General features: G+C 32.8%; 1 protein-coding gene across 5 annotated transcripts in view; it reads left to right on the top strand.

Annotated features, from left to right (window-relative positions):
* LOC130900202 (myosin heavy chain, non-muscle) overlaps nt 1-23,693 on the top strand; it is a 36,967-nt gene that overhangs the window by 6,667 nt on the left and 6,607 nt on the right. For 2 of the 5 annotated variants that reach the window (XM_057810659.1, XM_057810663.1), the window contains exons 2-9: nt 11,095-11,251; nt 12,010-12,134; nt 12,327-12,341; nt 12,977-12,997; nt 14,698-14,790; nt 15,180-15,342; nt 17,319-20,111; nt 20,169-20,325. In XM_057810659.1, coding sequence (XP_057666642.1) covers nt 11,095-11,251; nt 12,010-12,134; nt 12,327-12,341; nt 12,977-12,997; nt 14,698-14,790; nt 15,180-15,342; nt 17,319-20,111; nt 20,169-20,325 — 3,524 coding nt within the window. Of the gene's footprint in view, nt 1-11,094; nt 11,252-12,009; nt 12,139-12,326; nt 12,342-12,976; nt 12,998-14,406; nt 14,448-14,697; nt 14,791-15,179; nt 15,343-17,318; nt 20,112-20,168; nt 20,326-23,693 lie in introns of all 5 variants that reach the window. The other 3 variants (XM_057810660.1, XM_057810664.1, XM_057810661.1) reach the window with 3 other exon arrangements.

Raw genomic sequence — 23,693 nt, 5'->3', positions numbered from 1 at the left:
GGTTATAAAATTTTCGTTTGAAATATGGCAACACTGTTAACTGTGTATCGCAGCTATCGAAAGTGTTATTTAACCCTTTTATTTAGATTTTTTCTCGAATTTCCCTGTGAGTCATATCAACGTCTTCGTCATGAATTTTAACATTCTGGTTTAGTCATTATATTATACAAGGTATTAACATAATAAAATAATTTTAAATGAAGTTAATCGTTGTTGGTAAAATTAAATAACGGGTACACACGAAACAAATTATGTATTACGTTACTTTTCGATATCCTCTCGTATATAAAGTTGTTTTTATTGAATAATTGAGTCAATTATTTATCGGTTAACACATTAGGTTATTGCAATTAACGTTAAATATGAACACATGCATTTAAAATGAGCTGACAAAGCGACTGGCCTACTTTTGGTCTTATATAGTAGCAATTCTTGCTGCAATTACGCAAAGTTTTAAAACATGTTACACGTGTTAACATAATATGTTTTATATATAATTGAAAATTATTGTAAAGTGAAGTCAAGCAAAAAACATTCCACAAAAGAAATATGTAAAACAAAACGAAATATTTTTCCCAATTAAATAAGCATTAACTTGATTTATACTAGTTAATAATCGTTTTTAAATTCGACTATTACATTTTTTTATACATATCGGACAGGATTCGTAAATGATTCCTTTTTAAATTCACCTCTGTATTTGACACATCCATATAATTTTTTAAATAAATTTTAGAATCTGTTGAATGATATCAATTTAACAAATTTATTTTTTTCTATTATTATAAACGAAAAAAAAAATCGATTTCATAACCCTAAGTTACGTCGTAAATCTGATTGAATTAATGAACGTCAAGTGATCATTCTTCTTTTTTAGTTTGATATGAGTTTAAAGCTCCTTAGACATACATCCACGTTACTTCTTTTTTTAGTTGTATCCTATGAGTATTCAATAAATTCACGCGTTCCAAAATACTCTCTAATGACCGTTCATTTTATTACTATGACGTCATTATCACGTGCTGTTTATACAGTAAGGTACAAAAGATTTATTCATTTTTCACATATTTATATATCACAATATTGGATAAAAGACTAATAGAATTAGAAATGAATACATATGTGGAAAATTTTATCGAAAATAATTTCCTTTTGAAGTTAAATTATCTGTTAATTGAGCAAATACGTTGGCGAATGTTTATCTATTAATCTTTTTATAAGGAATTTCCTGGCGTCTAATTTCTCGATGTTAATCACAGGTCAGTATTCAGATATTTTTTGATTTAAATAAGAAATTTAATAAATGTAAAAATAATGATTACAGCTGCCATTTAAATTTATTTTTGAGGTTAAAACTAGAAAAATTATGATTGTCAAGTAAACTGACACTTGTAAAACGGTTTAAAAGAGATTATAATTTTATAGATTTAATATTTATCAGTAGTATGAATCATTTACGTGAAATATATATAATAAATCATAATTTATCTCGATGATGATACATTAAAAAAACGATATATAGTATACGAGGGTTGTTTGATGTTTGATTAACTATTTTATCAAATCTAAACCAAATATTCGAAGTTGATAAGATGATATTAGACTATTCAACTTTTTTTAAATGCTGATAACATTTTTATATCATTAATTTATTGAAATAGTGACAATTTAATACTAGTTTAAGCTCAGTTTTTCAATAAATGTTTGTCTAAATCGAATTCGTCATTTATTTTCTTTGTTATACGGTCCTGGATATTCCTATTCGGTAAATTTCACATTTCGGTTTCCTTTCTTGTAAGTATGACGGCATTTTATGTAAAAAGGAATAGTTTACATGGAAACGATTAATTTTAAATAAGGTTATGAGAAATTGTTTACCTACTACACACGTGATCGTAAAAAAAAACTTTGTGCAATGCCGCGCTCGAGAAAAACTAATTGAATTATGTAATGTCGTCGTTTAAGCGGGCCGGACTGGCCATTTAGTTTCGCGAATGGATGCCGGGGAAGAAGATTTCCTATTAAATTTTTAACACGTTGACTGCCTGGGCAGTTTTCACAATTTTATTTAATCGTTTTAAATTCAAATTTGAATATAAAGTTATCGATGGTTTTTTTAAAGAGGTTTTGACCTAGTTTTAAGGTGTTTTATATCATATTTGTGTTTCATCATGAATAAAATTCGTAAATTCTTGAGACGAAAAGAAAACCAGTTTTGAGTGAATTTACTTTATTCCAAAGTCGTTCAGAGTTGAAATTAACATTTTGAAATTGTTTTTTATTATAATTTCGGTGTCTAAACTATAAAAATCGAAACTAAATCAGAATATCGAATAATGACGTTCAGATTTCAAACTCGACGACTAATTTCGAAAACTTTCACATTCTAATCTTATAATTATCTCGTATTGTATAATAGATCCTTATTTGGATAGTTTCGCTCATGGTTGGCCATACTCCGGTCACAGATTACGTCATTCATTCAAACATAACCTTAAAAGGAATCGGCGCGATTCGACGTTTAATATTTCTCGTCAATGGACGAACTCAACTCGATTAGAAATTTTTCTTCGATTCCTTATCGGGACAAATATGTTCCAGAAGTACCTGGTCTGGCCTAGAGATGGCGGTAGTTGTTTAAAAAAAATACCACGGGATGTTTGAGGACGCCACGTTGTTAAGTATTAGTTTGGCAGTCATCAATAGTAAACGTGGTCATCGTTACGTGATAAAATAGCAAAGTTTCGACGAGACGGTACGTTTTGCGAAGTCCGACAGCGCAGGGGTCGACCAAATGAGGATGTTTGAAGACGCCACGTTGTTCAGTATTTATTTAGCAGTCATCAATAGTAAACGTGGTCATCGTTACGTGATAAAATAGCAAAGTTTCGACGAGACCGCACGATTTGCGAAGTCCAACAGCGCAGTGGTCGGCCAAATGAGGATGTTTGAAGACGCCACGTTGTTTAGTATTTGTTTGGCAGTCATCAATAGTAAACGTGGTCATCGTTACGTGATAAAATAGCAAAGTTTCGACGAGACGGTACGATTTGCGAAGTCCGACAGCGCAGTGGTCGACCAAATGAGGATGTTTGAAGACGCCACGTTGTTTAGAATTTGTTTGGCAGTCATCAATAGTAAACGTGGTCATCGTTACGTGATAAAATAGCAAAGTTTCGACGAGACGGTACGATTTGCGAAGTCCGACAGCGCAGTGGTCGACCAAATGAGGATGTTTGAAGACGCCACGTTGTTCAGTATTTGTTTGGCAGTCATCAATAGTAAACGTGGTCATCGTTACGTGATAAAATAGCAAAGTTTCGACGAGACGGTACGATTTGCGAAGTCCGACAGCGCAGTGGTCGACCAAATGAGGATGTTTGAAGACGCCACGTTGTTCAGTATTTGTTTGGCAGTCATCAATAGTAAACGTGGTCATCGTTACGTGATAAAATAGCAAAGTTTCGACGAGACGGTACGTTTTGCGAAGTCCGACAGCGCAGGGGTCGACCAAATGAGGATGTTTGAAGACGCCACGTTGTTCAGTATTTGTTTGGCAGTCATCAATAGTAAACGTGGTCATCGTTACGTGATAAAATAGCAAAGTTTCGACGAGACCGTACGATTTGCGAAGTTCAACAACGCAGTTGTCGACCAAATGAGGTGATTATTCCAGAAATGTTGAAGAAAATCCACTGGACGATCGTCGACTGCAAGTGTGTGAGCTACCAGACTTGGTAGGCGTTCCATCGCTTCGCATCCAAAGCAAAATAACGGACTGAAAAGGGAGAACCGGCTCCGTGTGCAGACAAAGCCATGGCGTCGGTTTTTTGGGATTGCCATGGAGTAATCATGATTGATGTTTTGGTTAAAGGTACAAAAATAACTGAAGATCACTCTTCGATATTACAACGGGAAAAATTAAAGAGAAAAGACGCAGAAAACTATCGAAAAGTGTTTTGTTTTTGCACGACAACCCCCCTGCACACAAATCTCATGTTGCAATGCAAAAAATTACTAAAACACCCTCTTTATTCACCAGATTTAGCCCCGTCGGACTAACATCTCTTTCCTCGACTGAAAAAAGTATTTTGACATTGAAATCTTGCTGGGTTTTATAGCAGACTAAGAATTTTTCTAAATATATCTTCGTATTAACAATTTATGTTGATTTTCTTCAGAATGTTCCTTCATGGCGAACGGTTTTTTTTTTTAAATCGATCTTTAGATTGTACAGGTTGTCCCTGTAAAATTTACGTATTCATTTATCAACCGTACAAAATTGCAAATAACGAATATACTGAATCGAGTCTAATGGAGATGGAACGGAGTTATTTCAAATTCGAGGCACTGTTTTAATAATAGAACGACTACCACTAATTTTAGAAGCGAGGAAAATAGTTTGCGCGATTTAAATTGAATAAAAAAGAAGACGCGGGACGAGACGCGAATCGTTTTTTCAAGGATAAATCACAAAAAAAATGATAATTCACGACAATAAATAAAGGACACTGTTCTGATTAGACTCGGAGTTTGATAAACCGCATTCTTAAACATCGATCTTGATTAATGTAGAAAAAAACGTCAATGAACGTTTTTATGAACCACTGAACCGAAAAAAAACTTTTTTGACTACGTGCAGTAGCTGAAACGCGCCATCTGTGAAGCAGTATTTGCACTCGCCCGCCGTATTCACCAGATTTGGCACCGTGCGACTTTTTTTGTTTCCGAAGATGAAATCCGCTTTGAAAGGGATTTGGGTCGATGGAAGTGGTAAAGCAAAAGACTTGTAGGACTTGGATCGATGGGAAAAACGTATGGAAAGGTGTGTGGCGAAGGAAGGGGGAGTATATTGAAGCTAATCTCGTTATTTAATAACCAGACCTCGTATTTGGTTATTCTATGTCGATTGATCAAATGTTTTTGGCTCAAATCTTATAAAAATTCAGACGAAATTTTGTGTAAAATTTTCGAATCTTTTCAAAAGGTGGGATTAATGACAACCAAACCAGTTGGTACGTGTTTGGCAAGCTTTTGACTTTGTATTTCGGTTTTATCAACGACTTTTTTGAATTTTTATTGCTTGACTCCCAAACCGGATGTTTGTTTTAAGACGTCGCTGTTGGATAGATTTTTATTTCAGACATCCCCTCGTATAATCCAAATTTTAACACTTATTCGTTGTACCACCACCACAGAAATTACGAAGTATGAATAATAAAAGTGTCTGGATGGGGTGGAAGACTATTTTACATAAAAAAATGGCGGAAAGAATAAAAAAAAATAATTTTTTGGAAATTTTTTTTGAAATTTTTTTTTTTTTTGGTACTTTTTCGTTATACCACCATGGAAATTACTAAGTATGAATAATAAAAGTGTCTGGATGGGGTGGAAGACTATTTTATATAAAAAACTGGCGGAAAGAATAAAAAAAAATTATTTTTTGGAAACTTTTTTGAGAATTTTTTTTTTGGTACTTTTTCGTTATACCACCATGGAAATTACTAAGTATGAATAATAAAAGTGTCTGGATGGGGTGGAAGACTATTTTACATAAAAAACTGGCGGAAAGAATAAAAAAAAATTATTTTTTGGAAACTTTTTTGAGAATTTTTTTTTTGGTACTTTTTCGTTATACCACCATGGAAATTACTAAGTATGAATAATAAAAGTGTCTGGATGGGGTGGAAGACTATTTTACATAAAAAAATGGCGGAAAGAATAAAAAAAAATAATTTTTTGGAAATTTTTTTTGAAATTTTTTTTTTTTTGGTACTTTTTCGTTATACCACCATGGAAATTACTAAGTATGAATAATAAAAGTGTCTGGATGGGGTGGAAGACTATTTTATATAAAAAACTGGCGGAAAGAATAAAAAAAAATTATTTTTTGGAAACTTTTTTGAGCATTTTTTTTTTGGTACTTTTTCGTTATACCACCATGGAAATTACTAAGTATGAATAATAAAAGTGTCTGGATGGGGTGGAAGACTATTTTACATAAAAAAATGGCGGAAAGAATAAAAAAAAATAATTTTTTGGAAATTTTTTTTGAAATTTTTTTTTTTTTGGTACTTTTTCGTTATACCACCATGGAAATTACTAAGTATGAATAATAAAAGTGTCTGGATGGGGTGGAAGACTATTTTATATAAAAAACTGGCGGAAAGAATAAAAAAAAATTATTTTTTGGAAACTTTTTTTGAAAATTTTTTTTTTTTGGTACTTTTTTCGTTATACCTCCATGGAAATTACTAAGTATGAATAATAAAAGTGTCTGGATGGGGTGGAAGACTATTTTACATAAAAAACTGGCGGAGAGAGTGAAAAAATTTTTTTATTTTTTTGGAAATTTTTTTGAAAATTTTTTTTTTTTGATATCTCTTCGTTATACCACCATGGAAATTACTAAGTATGAATAATAAAAGTGTCTGGATGGGGTGGAAGCCTATTTTACATAAAAAAATGGCGGAAAGAATAAAAAAAAATAATTTTTTGGAAATTTTTTTTGAAAATTTTTTTTTTTTGGTACTTTTTTCGTTATACCTCCATGGAAATTACTAAGTATGAATAATAAAAGTGTCTGGATGGGGTGGAAGACTATTTTACATAAAAAACTGGCGGAGAGAGTGAAAAATTTTTTTTATTTTTTTGGAAATTTTTTTGAAAAATTTTTTTTTTTGATATCTCTTTGTTATACCACCATGGAAATTACTAAGTATGAATAATAAAAGTGTCTGGATGGGGTGGAAGACTATTTTACATAAAAAAATGGCGGAAAGAATAAAAAAAATAATTTTTTGGAAATTTTTTTTGAAAATTTTTTTTTTGGTACTTTTTCGTTATACCACCATGGAAATTACTAAGTATGAATAATAAAAGTGTCTGGATGGGGTGGAAGACTATTTTATATAAAAAACTGGCGGAGAGTGAAAAAATTTTTTTATTTTTTTGGAAATTTTTTTGAAAATTTTTTTTTTCGATATTTATTCGTTATACCACCACGGAAATTGTAAAGTATGAATAATAAAAGTGTCTGGATGGGGTGGAAGACGATTTTACATAAAAAAATGGCGGAGAGAGTGAAAAAAAATTGTTTTTTGTAAATTTTTTTGGAATTTTTTTTTTCGGTACTTAATGTATACTTGTAGAAATATCTTGTTTATTTTAAGACAACGCTGCTGGATAGTTTTTATTTATTTCAGTCGACCCCTCGTATAATCCAAATTTTTCGTAGAATTGCAGAATTAGAATTAACTGATTTTCGCATTAATTGTAATAGTTGTTAATCGTGTCACTGTTAAACATATGGCGTCTAAAAATCGGGGTTGATGCAAGTCGTAAAACGAAAAGAAAAAAAAATTGCTTAAGTAACAACTGACTCACCTTAGATTGTCGATTATTCCGATCGGGATTGCGGTTAAACCATATATGGATGCATTACGTAGGTCACCAGGCCAGGGCTGGTATAAACGAGGCGAAAATTTATTGATACACAACGAGTTTTTTCGTTTATTTACTTCATTAGAAATTACTTATTATGGAATGTATGAAAATAAAAAAACAATAAATGCACAGCTGTTAACGTGTTTCGAATTAAACGATGCATATACAGGGTGTTCGGGAAAATTATGCGACAAATTCGGTAGTGAGTGAATGACAGAATAGATGATGATTAACTATGTCTAAATAACTCTACATTACTATCTAAAGGTCAGGGCCGGCTCATGCCCAATGGTTAACAATCCGTAACTTTCGCAGGGACAACCTGTACAGTTTAAAAATAGCAAAAATCGATTTTTCAATCGATTTTTTAACGAATAGTTACTATTTGTTTAACTCGATAAAATTTATGGTTTAGGAGATATGTAGATTTTTAGATCGTTGTTCATATCAAAGAAACCGTTCGCCATAAAGAAACATTGTCAAGGAAAAATCATAAAAGTCTGTCATTTTAGAAAGATGTTTGCAGCTATGCACTCAGGAACGCGGAACACCTTATCGACCTGCTCCACGTTCAGAATCAGTAAAAGGCTCGATACTTTGCAATGCAAAAAAATGCACAATCATTTGCCGATAGAAATCATAATAATTTGAAGGTATATTTATTGGAAAGAGTCTCTTTCTCTTTTAAGGTCTTTTATTATATAAAATATGTTCGTGTAAATGTACATTACATTTAAAAATTTCGATTATTACGAAATTATCAAGGAAAAACCATAAAAGTCTGTCATTTAGGAAAGATGTTTGCAGCTATGCACTCAGGAACGCGGAACACCTTATCGACCTGCTCCACGTTCAGAATCAGTAAAAGGCTCGATACTTTGCAATGCAAAAAAATGCACAATCATTTGCCGATAGAAATCATAATAATTTGAAGGTATATTTATTGGAAAGAGTCTCTTTCTCTTTTAAGGTCTTTTATTATATAAAATATGTTCGTGTAAATGTACATTACATTTAAAAATTTCGATTATTACGAAATTATCAAGGAAAAACCATAAAAGTCTGTCATTTAGGAAAGATGTTTGCAGCTATGCACTCAGGAACGCGGAACACCTTATCGACCTACTCCACGTTCAAAATCAGTAAAAGGCTCGATACTTTGCAATGCAAAAAAATGCACAATCATTTGCCGATAAAAATCATAATAATTTGAAGGTATATCTATTGGAAAGAGTCTCCTTCTCTATTAAGGTCTTTTATTATATAAAATATGTTCGTGTAAATGTACATTACATTTAAAAATTTCGATTATTGCGAAATTGTCAAGGAAAAACCATAGAAGTCTGTCATTTAGGAAAGATGTTTGCAGCTATGCACTCAGGAACGCGGAACACCTTATCGACCTGCTCCACGTTCAGAATCAGTAAAAGGCTCGATACTTTGCAATGCAAAAAAATGCACAATCATTTGCCGATAAAAATCATAATAATTTGAAGGTATATCTATTGGAAAGAGTCTCCTTCTCTATTAAGGTCTTTTATTATATAAAATATGTTCGTGTAAATGTACATTACATTTAAAAATTTCGATTATTGCGAAATTGTCAAGGAAAAACCATAGAAGTCTGTCATTTAGGAAAGATGTTTGCAGCTATGCACTCAGGAACGCGGAACACCTTATCGACCTACTCCACGTTCAAAATCAGTAAAAGGCTCGATACTTTGCAATGCAAAAAAATGCACAATCATTAGCCGATAAAAATCATAATAATTTGAAGGTATATTTATTGGAAAGAGTCTCTTTCTCTTTTAAGGTCTTTTATTATATAAAATATGTTCGTGTAAATGTACATTACATTTAAAAATTTCGATTATTGCGAAATTGTCAAGGAAAAACCATAAAAGTCTGCCATTTTAGAAAGATGTTTGCACAGCTATGCACTCAGGAACGCGGAACACCTTTTCGACCTACTCCACGTTCAAAATTAGTGAAAGGCTCGATACTTTGCAATGCAAAAAAATGCACAATCATTTGCCGATAAAAATCATAATAATTTGAAGGTATATCTATTGGAAAGAGTCTCCTTCTCTATTAAGGTCTTTTATTATATAAAATATGTTCGTGTAAATGTACATTACATTTAAAAATTTCGATTATTGCGAAATTGTCAAGGAAAAACCATAGAAGTCTGTCATTTAGGAAAGATGTTTGCAGCTATGCACTCAGGAACGCGGAACACCTTATCGACCTGCTCCACGTTCAGAATCAGTAAAAGGCTCGATACTTTGCAATGCAAAAAAATGCACAATCATTTGCCGATAAAAATCATAATAATTTGAAGGTATATTTATTGGAAAGAGTCTCTTTCTCTTTTAAGGTCTTTTATTATATAAAATATGTTCGTGTAAATGTACATTACATTTAAAAATTTCGATTATTGCGAAATTGTCAAGGAAAAACCATAAAAGTCTGTCATTTTAGAAAGATGTTTGCACAGCTATGCACTCAGGAACGCGGAACACCTTTTCGACCTACTCCACGTTCAAAATTAGTGAAAGGCTCGATACTTTGCAATGCAAAAAAATGCACAATCATTAGCCGATAAAAATTATATTTACTGGAATGAGCTGCTTGATTTATGGGGCGAATATGGGGCACTTTGGGGCGAATCTAATTTATTTACCTGACGCGTTGTACACGATTGTTAAGTGTATTTACAAAATTTGACAATATTTTGTATGTTTTGCGCCCCAATCGTCGGTTAATATTTTCAATTAAGAACGATTTGTACAGAACCGTCATTAAAGTATCACGCGATCCAGTACCGGATTAACTAGAAAATTTCAAAACATTTACGTAAATTAAAAATAAAAATGTTATTTTATGATGCTTATTTTTTTTTTGTTTAACGTTTCCTAACAAGATGCGATCTAACGACGTGGGCAGCCGTGACCATAAAAACGTTTAAACGTATAATTAGAATGCTAGATCGACGTAATACTTTAGATAATGTTTTTTAAAAAATATTAGTACAGTCATTGCTGAAACACACCAAACCGAAATGACACTCGACATCAGAAATACAATCGCGCAATTCACGGTCGCACAACCCGCGCCGGTTGTTCGCAGCGCCATCTGTCGATCTGTTTACAAAGCGAACAAAATAATTGAAATTTTCCCCTAAATACCGTATCCAGATTGAGTTTAGCACCCCCGGGAATGTTCAGAGTACTAAAATTTTTTTATGGAAAACAATCGTAGAGAAAAACTTTTTTTTCTTCCCTCGTATTAAAAATCGAGGAGTGTAAACGGATTTTATTCAATATTTCGGTTAAAAAGCGTATAGATTCATCGTCAAAATTGAAAATCCGTTTTCATTTCTTCGTTTTTAATACAAGGAATGATAAATGTTTTTCCCCACGATTATCCTGTATAATTTTTGTCGAATTTTCAATTTTTTTCGTGAAAAGGGTGCTTTTTAGGGGAAAATCCGACTAGACTTGAAAATCTCAACTTTAATTCAAAACTTTTTCGGATATTTTAAAAATCTAACCCGAAAATCGTATTTTGACGTAGTTTTTAATTTTTTTTCCACCCGTTTCCCGTTTTTTATTCAATTTTATTTTTTTTTTTTCTCTCGTATTTCAGACCTACTCTGGACTTTTCTGTGTCGTGGTGAATCCGTATAAAAAATTACCGATTTACACAGAAAAAATCATGGAAAGGTATAAGGGAATCAAAAGACACGAAGTACCACCGCACGTGTTCGCCATTACAGACACCGCCTACCGATCAATGTTACAAGGTAATTATTCTAATCGATCACGATATATCCCGATTCGAATGATAATCGATACTAAATAAATCGATATTAGCACGGGCGCAGCCAGGATTTAGTCCGGAAACATTCCGACCGAGGGGCGTGGTGAATAATCGAGAAACAGCGCAAAATAGCTCGACAACTCGACTAGAGATGACGTTACTGCGCAAAAGATGGCGCTAGGCGCTACTATATACATATATTCGAATGTAATAATTTAATTCTCTTCAATTCTCGTATTTTTTCGGTATTTTGGGGGGGGGGGTTAATGAATTAATGTTTGAATATACACCCCATTCGCCACATTTAACCCCTTGGGATTATTTTCTGTTCCCGAAATGTCTCAAATGTCGAATTTTTTTCCAAAATTATTGGTGCAGGTACTTCTCGGACAATCCTCGTATACTAAACGATGATTTCGCACATCGCATATTCAAATTTTGTTCGGTGGTTTTTTTCCTCATAAAAAATTCAAAATTACGAACGTTCGATGTGAAATTTCTCCGAAACGGCGTACTAAATAAAATACGAGGGTTGGCTGGAAAGTTTCTGATTAATAAAAGTTTCCGCTGAGGAATTTTTGACGCTCAATTTGTATTCGAGAATCGTATAAATGAAGATTTTTCTGAAAATGAGATTCGAAAAGTTGCGAAAAGACAATTTTTCGTATCAGGTGGGAAAATGTATCGTAGAACCCTCGTAATAGTACTTTTTCGGGAGTGCCAATTATTTTATGTTTGCAGAAAGGGAAGATCAATCGATTTTGTGTACGGGGGAATCTGGTGCGGGGAAAACTGAAAATACGAAAAAAGTCATACAATATTTGGCGTACGTGGCGGCATCGAAATCCCCCAAAGGAGCGGGAGCGGTAAGTCAAACATCCCCAAAAACAATTTTTTTTTTTTAATTTTTCAAATTCAACTTTTTCTACACCATTTTTTTGTCACCAATTTCCGAAAAGGTGATGGCAACCATGTATATTTATTTTTCGGTGACTTGATTATTTTCTAATTTTAATTTTCTTTGCATGGTCTTCTTTTTTTTTGGGGGAAAAAACCAGCAGAAAGATCTTATCGTAAGTAGTACTTCTTTTTTTTTGTACATATATGAAATATCTATTCGATTTTTATAAAACCCTCTGTATATATGTGTATTTTTGGTGAAAACAATTTAAATTCCACGAAATGTAAAAAAAATTTGCAATAAACAAGTGTAGTGTAGTGTAGTGCCCGCAATGACACCGAATTATTTACTAATCTATTTATACCCAAAGGATTTCTCGATAATTCGGATTCTAGAATGTAAACGAACGTAGATATCGACTCTATAAAAACGGCAACAACGTAATATCGAGATATTAGTTAGTTAGTGAGGTTATGTCAAAAAAAATATAAAGTTCAATCCGGAACAGTGTTGCCAAAACTAAAAAATCAGTAGCAAAACTCTGAAGACAAAATCTATTTTTAACTGACATCTGATATTGGCGTTTGACGTGCAAAACTTTTTCCAAATAATAACTTTCATTAATGGTAAAAGTGATTTCGATTTTTTCAGACATACTGTATATATAAATGAAAAAAATTTGTTTGCCAACCATCTTGAAAACAATCATTTATCTATTTTCGCGGACGCACTGTATAAATTATAGAAAAATCTTTATTCAACTATCTCAAACATTATTTTTCCTTATTTTACATGCGTCAATGCCAGAGTCCCACAAGAGAATTCTCGGTATGTAAGTTTGACGTTTGCGCATTTACTCGTCACGTGCATATTCCCATAGCATGTTTACCAATTTTTATTTCAGTTATTAACACAGCTGACAGATTTTTTATGACGCGTTTTTTCCATAATTTTAATACTCCTTCATTGCGCAAGCCTCTGTTGTCATAGTTATGATAGTAGACACGTTCTTTTTGGGGGCGCTGATGGGGTACTAATAATATAAAATCCCTGTATGGGAAAGTCTAGACACGCCCATTTGTAAAAGAGAAGAATCTGTCCGTATCCTTTTCTATTATCTTATTTCGAGAAATTAATGGCGTCTATACTTCCTGTCACGTGATCTCGCGAATGTAAACAAAACCGACCATATTTACATTTGCTTGCGTTCTATCTGACTTAAACTCGTTTCGTTTTGTAATTCAATTATTTATGTCTATAAATGTTATTTCCTTCGTAAAACTATAATTTCATTATATATTATTTCCCAATAATCAGTAACATTGTTCGATCATTTGAACAGACAATTGTTTCGCGGGCTTCTCTTCTTGTAGCAGCCATGAATTTCTTAGCCCGAAGCTAACCAATCACGTGAACGACCGCTCGTGTCCAAACTTTCCAATACAGGGACCTTATAATGATGGTATTTGAGTCTATTTTCGAATTGAACCCGACGACAATTGTTATATTTTAATAAAACGACCAACCACGCATGTAAGAAATAACAAAATAGTCTTTATTCACAGTTTACATAAGTGCCAACAAAATATTTTGCTTTCATGTTCTGTTAAATTATTTGTTCGGAAATTTATCACGTGATTTATGTTTTATTGCATGTTTTTGCGTCGTTTATAAACTTATCTATATATTTAAATTCGATAAACAGCTGCAAGAGTTTATTAATTTTTTTTCGTCTTTTCGGTACACTCATAAATTACGACGAAAAATATAATTTTTATAGTATTAAATGTGATGTGTGACATCCATGTTGCTTAGAACGCCATTTAGTTTGTAATAGGCTACGGGAGTGTTGACGTCACACACCGCCATTGTTGACGCAGGTCAGGGATCACTTTCCGATCAAAGTTTTTACTCCGTTAACGATCTTGTGATTTTTTCGTATTTTCTTTCATGAATTTTCCAAAAAAATACCTTTTGACACAAAATACATTACCATCTGATACAACAGTGAACTAATTAAACACTTTTTAAATTAATTTAAAGAATCGTTGCATCACGTCACGGCCGTCATATTGCAATAGTTTGTGAGATAGTGTGTACTTCAAAGTTAATTTAATTAGTTTACTTGTATAAGATGGTAATGAGTTTTATGCCGAAGTGATTTTTTTTTCAAAATTTATCAAAGAAAATATGAAAAAATCACAAATCTCTAAACATATATACGATCGTCAACGCAGTTAAAAGTGGAAAAGTGACCGTGACCTACGCTAACATAGTGGTGTGTGACGTCAACATTCCTTATATAAAACACGTGTAAAGTTGAAACATGTTTTAACGATTTTTCTAAACTCGACAAGTTTGTAAACGAAATTTGACCTATAAAAAATTCATGAAAGTTATTTTAATGGAACACTCAGTATATGTAAACTAAACTTTTTTTGTTTTTTACCGCTACAACTAATCAATTGCGTGTGTTTTTCTTTTTATACCGTAATAAATATATTTTTAAAATATTGATTCATACTTAGGGTGGATTAGAACAACAATTACTGCAAGCCAATCCAATTTTAGAAGCTTTTGGTAATGCCAAAACAATCAAGAACGACAACTCATCGAGATTCGTAAGTTTTTGTTTATAACTTGAAAATTAAATTTTAGTAAACTATATTGAAGTCTCCTAATTAGTAAATGTAAATATATGTATTATGAATATTTTGAGGTTAGTTATTTTCGTATCACTTTATAAAAATTAATCGTTTATTTACCTAGATTTTGTCGAATGAAATATGATCTACACGTTATATTAATACAGCGTATACACTAAGAAAAGTTTTCTATGAGTAACACTGCAATGAAAGTGTAAACTTGTTAATTTAGGGTCAACGAACTAAGAAATAATTCATTGAAGCATTATTTACGTTTAATAATTAGGTATTTAGTATATTTGGGATAATGAAATTTAAATTTTTTTAGTTGTGACAATTTATATAATGTTTTTTTTGTCATATAGGGTAAATTTATTAGAATTAACTTCGATGCCTCCGGTTACATAGCCGGAGCCAACATAGAAACGTACTTATTAGAAAAATCACGTGCCATTCGACAAGCAAAATTCGAAAGAACCTTCCACATTTTCTACCAACTTCTAGCAGGTGCTTCCGATGCTCAAAGAAGTAAGTTTACACCAAATTTTTCTTTTTCTATACAAACAACTATAAAAATTTTTTTGTTTATTAATTAAACAATCATAAAGGCATTTCATACATCACAATATGGTCTTCAATGAGTAATTTAATTATAAATTGAATTTGAAATTAGGGTTCCTTGAGTTATGTAGAGTAAAGTTTAACGTAAGCACTACAAAACTTACTCTAAGGGCTTTATCCTATTAAGTCTTATTTCTAATTCAGTATTATCAAGGAAATGAATAGATTCAACATTGACATGATGATGGAGTCTTTTTATTCTTGACCCTTGACTAATTTTTTGATCATCTAGTTAACGGTGTCTATATCCAGGTTCCTGTGGAGGTAACTATTATGAATGTACCAAAGGGCATCTATTATGTTAATCAGTCCTTCGTTTTGGAATCTTTGGATGATTCCGGAGTCTTTCTTCAACACTTTTTTACTGATTTCTTGATTATATGGTTATCAGTTTCCATATACAGGTTTCTGTGGAGGTAACTATTGTGAATGTACCAAAGGGCATCTATTATGTTAATCAGTCGTTCGTTTTGGAATCTTTGGATGATTCTGAAGTCTTTCTTCAACACTTTTTTACTGATTTCTTGATTATATGGTTATCGGTTTCCATATACAGGTTTCTGTGGAGGTAACTATTGTGAATGTACCAAAAGGCATCTATTATGTTAATCAGTCGTTCGTTTTGGAATCTTTGGATGATTCTGGAGTCTTTCTTCAAGACTTTTTACTGATTTCTTGATTATATGGTTATCGGTTTCCATATACAGGTTCTTGTGGAGGTAACTATTGTGAATGTACCAAAGGGCATCTATTATGTTAATCAGTCGTTCGTTTTGGAATCTTTGGATGATTCTGGAGTCTTTCTTCAAGACTTTTTACTGATTTCTTGATTATATGGTTATCGGTTTCCATATACAGGTTCTTGTGGAGGTAACTATTGTGAATGTACCAAAGGGCATCTATTATGTTAATCAGTCGTTCGTTTTGGAATCTTTGGATGATTCAGGAGTCTTTCTTCAAGACTTTTTACTGATTTCTTGATTATATGGTTATCGGTTTCCATATACAGGTTCTTGTGGAGGTAACTATTGTGAATGTACCAAAGGGCATCTATTATGTTAATCAGTCCTTAGTTTTGGGATCTTTGGATGATTCTGGAGTCCTTCTTCATGACTTTTCTTACTAATTTCTTGATCATTCTGTTATCGGTGTCTATATCCAGGTTCCTGTGGAGGTAACTATTACGAATGTACTAAAGGACATCTACATGTGGATTAGTCCTTCGTGTTGGAATTTTTGGATGATTCTGGAGTCATTTTTCAAGACTTTTTTTACTAATTTCTTGATCATCTGGTTATCGGTGTCCATATTCAGGTTCTTGTGGAGGTAACTATTACGAATGTTCTAAAGGACATATACATGTGGATTAGTTCTCTATTTTGGAATCTTTGGATGATTCCGGAGTCCTTCTTCATGACTTTTAGCTAATTTTTTGATTATCTGGTCAACGGTGGCCTTTTCCAGGTTTCAATAGAGGAAAGAACCGAGAGGCATCTACTATGCGGATCGGTTGTTTGTTTTGGATATTTTGTATGGTTGTTTGGCGGTACATTTTTCTATATTTCAGTCTTTTACTTTATTATTTTGCTGAGTTTGAATATGAAATGAGGTTAATTGGAATACGATCAATATTTTTGTTTTGTAACTGATTTAATTCGACCAAATATGACGTTCCATCCCTTAGTACAGTCACAGATACGATGGATAGCTGTTTATAGCTAGTCGGTTGTTTTTTCCCAGTGCTTGAAAGACAGTACTGCCATACAACCCTCCCTTGTGGTGCTCCAGCCTTAATTTCTCCAGAACAAGCTTCTCCTTGGTCTGAAAAAACTCGAAGTAATGTCAAACCTCGTGATATTAAAGAAAATTTTTTTCATTTTTAGAGGAATTCATATTGGAAGATCCCAGATCGTACAGCTTCCTCAGAGAAGACAATCACATCGTTTCCGGCGTAGACGACGCCCAAGAATTTCTCGGCACCGTTAAAAGTATGAACATAATGGGGATGACGAGCGAGGATTTCAGCGCCATTTTCAGGGTCGTATCGGCGGTTATGCTATTCGGCAAAATGGAATTCAAACAGGACCGCAGTTCGGATCAAGCCACGCTACCTGATAACACGGTAGCCCAGAAGATAGCCCACCTGTTGGGTCTATCGGTCACCGATATGACCAGAGCCTTCCTGAAGCCGAGGATCAAAGTCGGTCGCGATTTCGTCACCAAAAGTCAAACCAAAGAACAAGTCGAATTCGCCGTCGAAGCCGTTTCGAAAGCCTGCTACGAACGGATGTTCAAATGGCTGGTGACGAGGATAAACAGATCGTTGGGCAGGACGAAGAGGCAAGGCGCCAGTTTCATCGGTATACTCGATATAGCGGGCTTCGAAATATTCGATTTGAACTCGTTCGAACAGCTGTGCATAAATTACACCAACGAAAAATTGCAACAATTGTTCAATCACACCATGTTCATATTGGAACAAGAGGAATATCAACGCGAAGGCATCGAATGGAAATTCATCGATTTCGGCTTGGATCTGCAACCGACGATCGATCTAATCGACAAACCGATGGGCATAATGGCGCTATTGGACGAGGAATGCCTCTTCCCCAAAGCCACCGATAAAACGTTCGTCGACAAATTGGTATCTGCCCACGCGGTCCACCCCAAATTCAAAAAAAGCGACTTCAGAGGCGTGGCGGACTTTTCCATCATCCATTACGCGGGCAAAGTCGATTATTGCGCCAACCAGTGGCTGATGAAGAACATGGATCCCCAAAACGAGAACGTCGTTTCGCTTTTGCAAACCTCCCAAGATCCCTTCGTCGTGCACATATGGAAGGACGCCGAAAGCTTGGGAAGGGCCAAAGGCATGTTCCGCACCGTATCCTATTTGTACAAAGATCAATTGGCGAATTTGATGGTGACGTTACGCAACACGAATCCGAATTTCGTCAGGTGCATCATCCCGAATCACGACAAAAGGGCCGGCAAAATCGACGCCCCCCTAGTTTTGGACCAGCTCAGATGCAACGGCGTCCTCGAAGGTATCCGCATATGCAGGCAGGGCTTCCCCAACAGGATACCTTTCCAGGAATTCAGACAGAGGTACGAACTATTGACCCCGAACGTTATCAACAAGGGTTTCATGGACGGGAAAAAGGCCTGCGAGGCGATGATCAAATCGCTCGAATTGGATAAAAATCTGTATAGAGTGGGACAATCGAAGATATTTTTCCGGGCGGGCGTGCTGGCGCACCTGGAAGAAGAAAGGGACTACAAAATCACCGATCTGATTGTGAATTTTCAAGCTTTCTGTCGAGGATTTTTATCCAGGAGGAATTATCAGAAGAGGGTGCAACAACTGAACGCCATACGCATAATACAGAGAAACTGTTCGGCCTATCTGAAATTGAGAAATTGGCAATGGTGGAGACTGTACACCAAAGTTAAACCCCTGCTGGAAGTTACCAAACAAGAAGAAAAATTGATGCAGAAAGAAGACGAACTTAAACAAGTCAGAGATAAATTGGATCATCACGTCAAAACGGCGCAGGAATTCGAACAGAAGTACCAGCAGGCGCAGGAAGAAAAAATAATACTTCAAGAACAATTGCAAGCCGAGGTGGAATTGTGCGCCGAAGCCGAGGAAATGAGGGCCAGATTGACGGCTAGAAAACAGGAATTGGAAGAGATATTGCACGATCTCGAAGCCAGAATAGAAGAAGAAGAAGAAAGAACGTCGGTGTTGAACAACGACAAAAAAAAATTACAACTCACCATACAAGATTTGGAGGAACAATTGGAAGAAGAAGAAGCGGCCAGGCAAAAATTGCAATTGGAAAAAGTGCAGTGCGACAATAAAATCAAAAAATTGGAAGAAGATTTGGCTCTGAGCGAAGATACCAATCAAAAATTGTTGAAAGAAAAGAAGATATTGGAGGAGCGCAGTAACGATCTGAGTCAAGCTTTGGCAGAAGAAGAAGAAAAAGCCAAACATTTGGCCAAACTCAAAGCCAAACACGAATCGACCATATCGGAATTGGAAGAACGTCTATTGAAAGATCATCAACAGAGACAAGAGACCGATAGATCAAAAAGAAAAATCGAAACCGAAGTGAACGATTTGAAAGAGCAGCTGAACGAAAAACGTCTCCAAATCGAAGAGCTCCAATTGCAGTTGGGTAAGAGGGAAGAAGAGCTGGCCCAGGCGATGGTGAAGGTGGACGAGGAAAGCGCGCAAAAGGCGCAATCGCAAAAAGCGTTTAGGGAATTGGAGAGTCAGTTGACGGAGCTGCAAGAGGATTTGGAAGCGGAGAAGGCGGCCAGAAGTAAAGCGGAAAAAATGAAGAGGGATTTGAACGAGGAATTGGAGGCTCTCAAAAACGAATTGTTGGATTCGTTGGATACGACGGCGGCGCAACAAGAATTGAGATCCAAACGCGAACAGGAATTGGCGACTTTGAAGAAGACTTTGGAAGAAGAGGCGCAACTGCACGAAGTCACCCAAGCGGACGTTCGACACAAACATTCCCAAGAATTGGCGGCGTTGAACGAACAATTGGAGAACCTCAAAAAATTGAAGGCGAATCTGGAGAAATCGAAACAGAGTCTCGAGGCCGAAAACGCCGATTTAACGAGCGAATTGAGGAACGTGGGAGCCAGTAGACAAGAAGGTATGCGTTTAGCATTAATTTTTGATTTAAAAATATTTAATCGGTCGATTATTTCAGGTGAAAGGCGTCGCAAACAAGCGGAAAGTCAGTTGGCGGAACTTTCGGCTAAATTAGTGGAAGTGGAAAGGACCAAAACGGATCTTCAAGAAAAAACCATCAAGTTGCAACAGGAACTTGAAAATGTGGCGCAACAACTCGAAGGGGCCGAATTGAAGTATATATTTATTTGTTTCAGATAATCGAATAATCGTTTTTCATTACGTATAATTGTTGTTCAAATTTTTGTTTTTACTAAAAATAATATGGTTGGAGAAAAAAGAAATGGAAAGTTTCGTTTGGTTTAGGGATTCGAATGTTTATGTATATATGTACTTGTTTTAGTATCATTATTAAGAATCTATATAAAAGAATGAACGAATCAAAACAAGATATTATAGAAAAAATTTGATTTTTGATGTTTTTGCAGCTCAAAATAATTGTAATGTTTTGAAAATTGACAAGTTCTTACATATTATCGTTTATATTTTGTTATCAAGTTATCGAATGAAGTTTAAATCATTTTTCGCTCAATCTATACAAAAAAACAAACAAATTGAAACAAAATTCATACAAAAATGTTAATTTTTCAAGTTTTTAAAGCTTAAAATATCAATACTTGTTCTCAAAATTGTCCTTTCTCACTTATTATCGTTTATACTTTGTTATCAAGTTGTGGAATGAAGTTGTAAACATTTTTTTCTCAATCTATACAAAAAAACAAACAAATTGAAACAAAATCCATACAAAAATGTTAATTTTTCAAGTTTTTAAAGCTTAAAATATCAATACTTGTTCTCAAAATTGTCCTTTCTCACTTATTATCGTTTATATTTTGTTATCAAGTTGTGGAATGAAGTTGTAAACATTTTTTTCTCAATCTATACAAAAAAAAACAAACAAATTGAAACAAAATTCATACAAAAATGTTAATTTTTCAAGTTTTTAAAGCTTAAAATATCAATACTTGTTCTCAAAATTGTCCTTTCTCACTTATTATCGTTTATACTTTGTTATCAAGTTGTGGAATGAAGTTGTAAACATTTTTTTCTCAATCTATACAAAAAAACAAACAAATTGAAACAAAATTCATACAAAAATGTTAATTTTTCAAGTTTTTAAAGCTTAAAATATCAATACTTGTTCTCAAAATTGTCCTTTCTCACTTATTATCGTTTATATTTTGTTATCAAGTTGTGGAATGAAGTTGTAAACATTTTTTTCTCAATCTATACAAAAAAACAAACAAATTGAAACAAAATCCATACAAAAATGTTAATTTTTCAAGTTTTTAAAGCTTAAAATATCAATACTTGTTCTCAAAATTGTCCTTTCTCACTTATTATCGTTTATACTTTGTTATCAAGTTGTGGAATGAAGTTTTAAACATTTTTTTCTCAATCTATACAAAAAACAAACAAATTGAAACAAAATTCACACAAAAATGTTAATTTTTCAAGTTTTTAAAGCTTAAAATATCAATACTTGTTCTCAAAATTGTCCTTTCTCACTTATTATCGTTTATACTTTGTTATCAAGTTGTGGAATGAAGTTGTAAACATTTTTTTCTCAATCTATACAAAAAAACAAACAAATTGAAACAAAATCCATACAAAAATGTTAATTTTTCAAGTTTTTAAAGCTTAAAATATCAATACTTGTTCTCAAAATTGTCCTTTCTCACTTATTATCGTTTATATTTTGTTATCAAGTTGTGGAATGAAGTTTTAAACATTTTTTTCTCAATCTATACAAAAAAAACAAACAAATTGAAACAAAATTCATACAAAAATGTTAATTTTTCAAGTTTTTAAAGCTTAAAATATCAATACTTGTTCTCAAAATTGTCCTTTCTCACTTATTATCGTTTATACTTTGTTATCAAGTTGTGGAATGAAGTTGTAAACATTTTTTTCTCAATCTATACAAAAAAACAAACAAATTGAAACAAAATCCATACAAAAATGTTAATTTTTCAAGTTTTTAAAGCTTAAAATATCAATACTTGTTCTCAAAATTGTCCTTTCTCACTTATTATCGTTTATATTTTGTTATCAAGTTGTGGAATGAAGTTGTAAACATTTTTTTCTCAATCTATACAAAAAAACAAACAAATTGAAACAAAATCCATACAAAAATGTTAATTTTTCAAGTTTTTAAAGCTTAAAATATCAATACTTGTTCTCAAAATTGTCCTTTCTCACTTATTATCGTTTATATTTTGTTATCAAGTTGTGGAATGAAGTTGTAAACATTTTTTTCTCAATCTATACAAAAAAACAAACAAATTGAAACAAAATCCATACAAAAATGTTAATTTTTCAAGTTTTTAAAGCTTAAAATATCAATACTTGTTCTCAAAATTGTCCTTTCTCACTTATTATCGTTTATATTTTGTTATCAAGTTGTGGAATGAAGTTGTAAACATTTTTTTCTCAATCTATACAAAAAAACAAACAAATTGAAACAAAATCCATACAAAAATGTTAATTTTTCAAGTTTTTAAAGCTTAAAATATCAATACTTGTTCTCAAAATTGTCCTTTCTCACTTATTATCGTTTATATTTTGTTATCAAGTTGTGGAATGAAGTTGTAAACATTTTTTTCTCAATCTATACAAAAAAACAAACAAATTGAAACAAAATCCATACAAAAATGTTAATTTTTCAAGTTTTTAAAGCTTAAAATATCAATACTTGTTCTCAAAATTGTCCTTTCTCACTTATTATCGTTTATATTTTGTTATCAAGTTGTGGAATGAAGTTGTAAACATTTTTTTCTCAATCTATACAAAAAAACAAACAAATTGAAACAAAATCCATACAAAAATGTTAATTTTTCAAGTTTTTAAAGCTTAAAATATCAATACTTGTTCTCAAAATTGTCCTTTCTCACTTATTATCGTTTATATTTTGTTATCAAGTTGTGGAATGAAGTTGTAAACATTTTTTTCTCAATCTATACAAAAAAACAAACAAATTGAAACAAAATTCATACAAAAATGTTAATTTTTCAAGTTTTTAAAGCTTAAAATATCAATACTTGTTCTCAAAATTGTCCTTTCTCACTTATTATCGTTTATATTTTGTTATCAAGTTGTGGAATGAAGTTGTAAACATTTTTTTCTCAATCTATACAAAAAAACAAACAAATTGAAACAAAATCCATACAAAAATGTTAATTTTTCAAGTTTTTAAAGCTTAAAATATCAATACTTGTTCTCAAAATTGTCCTTTCTCACTTATTATCGTTTATATTTTGTTATCAAGTTGTGGAATGAAGTTGTAAACATTTTTTTCTCAATCTATACAAAAAAACAAACAAATTGAAACAAAATCCATACAAAAATGTTAATTTTTCAAGTTTTTAAAGCTTAAAATATCAATACTTGTTCTCAAAATTGTCCTTTCTCACTTATTATCGTTTATATTTTGTTATCAAGTTGTGGAATGAAGTTTTAATCATTTTTTGCTCAATCTATACAAAAAAAAACAAAATTCGTACAAAAAGGTTAATTTTTCATGTTTTTAATGCTGATAATAATA

This window comes from Diorhabda carinulata, chromosome 12 (genome assembly GCF_026250575.1).
Source record: "Diorhabda carinulata isolate Delta chromosome 12, icDioCari1.1, whole genome shotgun sequence".
Taxonomy (NCBI): Eukaryota; Metazoa; Arthropoda; class Insecta; order Coleoptera; family Chrysomelidae; genus Diorhabda; species Diorhabda carinulata.
This window is presented reverse-complemented; position numbering and strand designations above follow the sequence as displayed.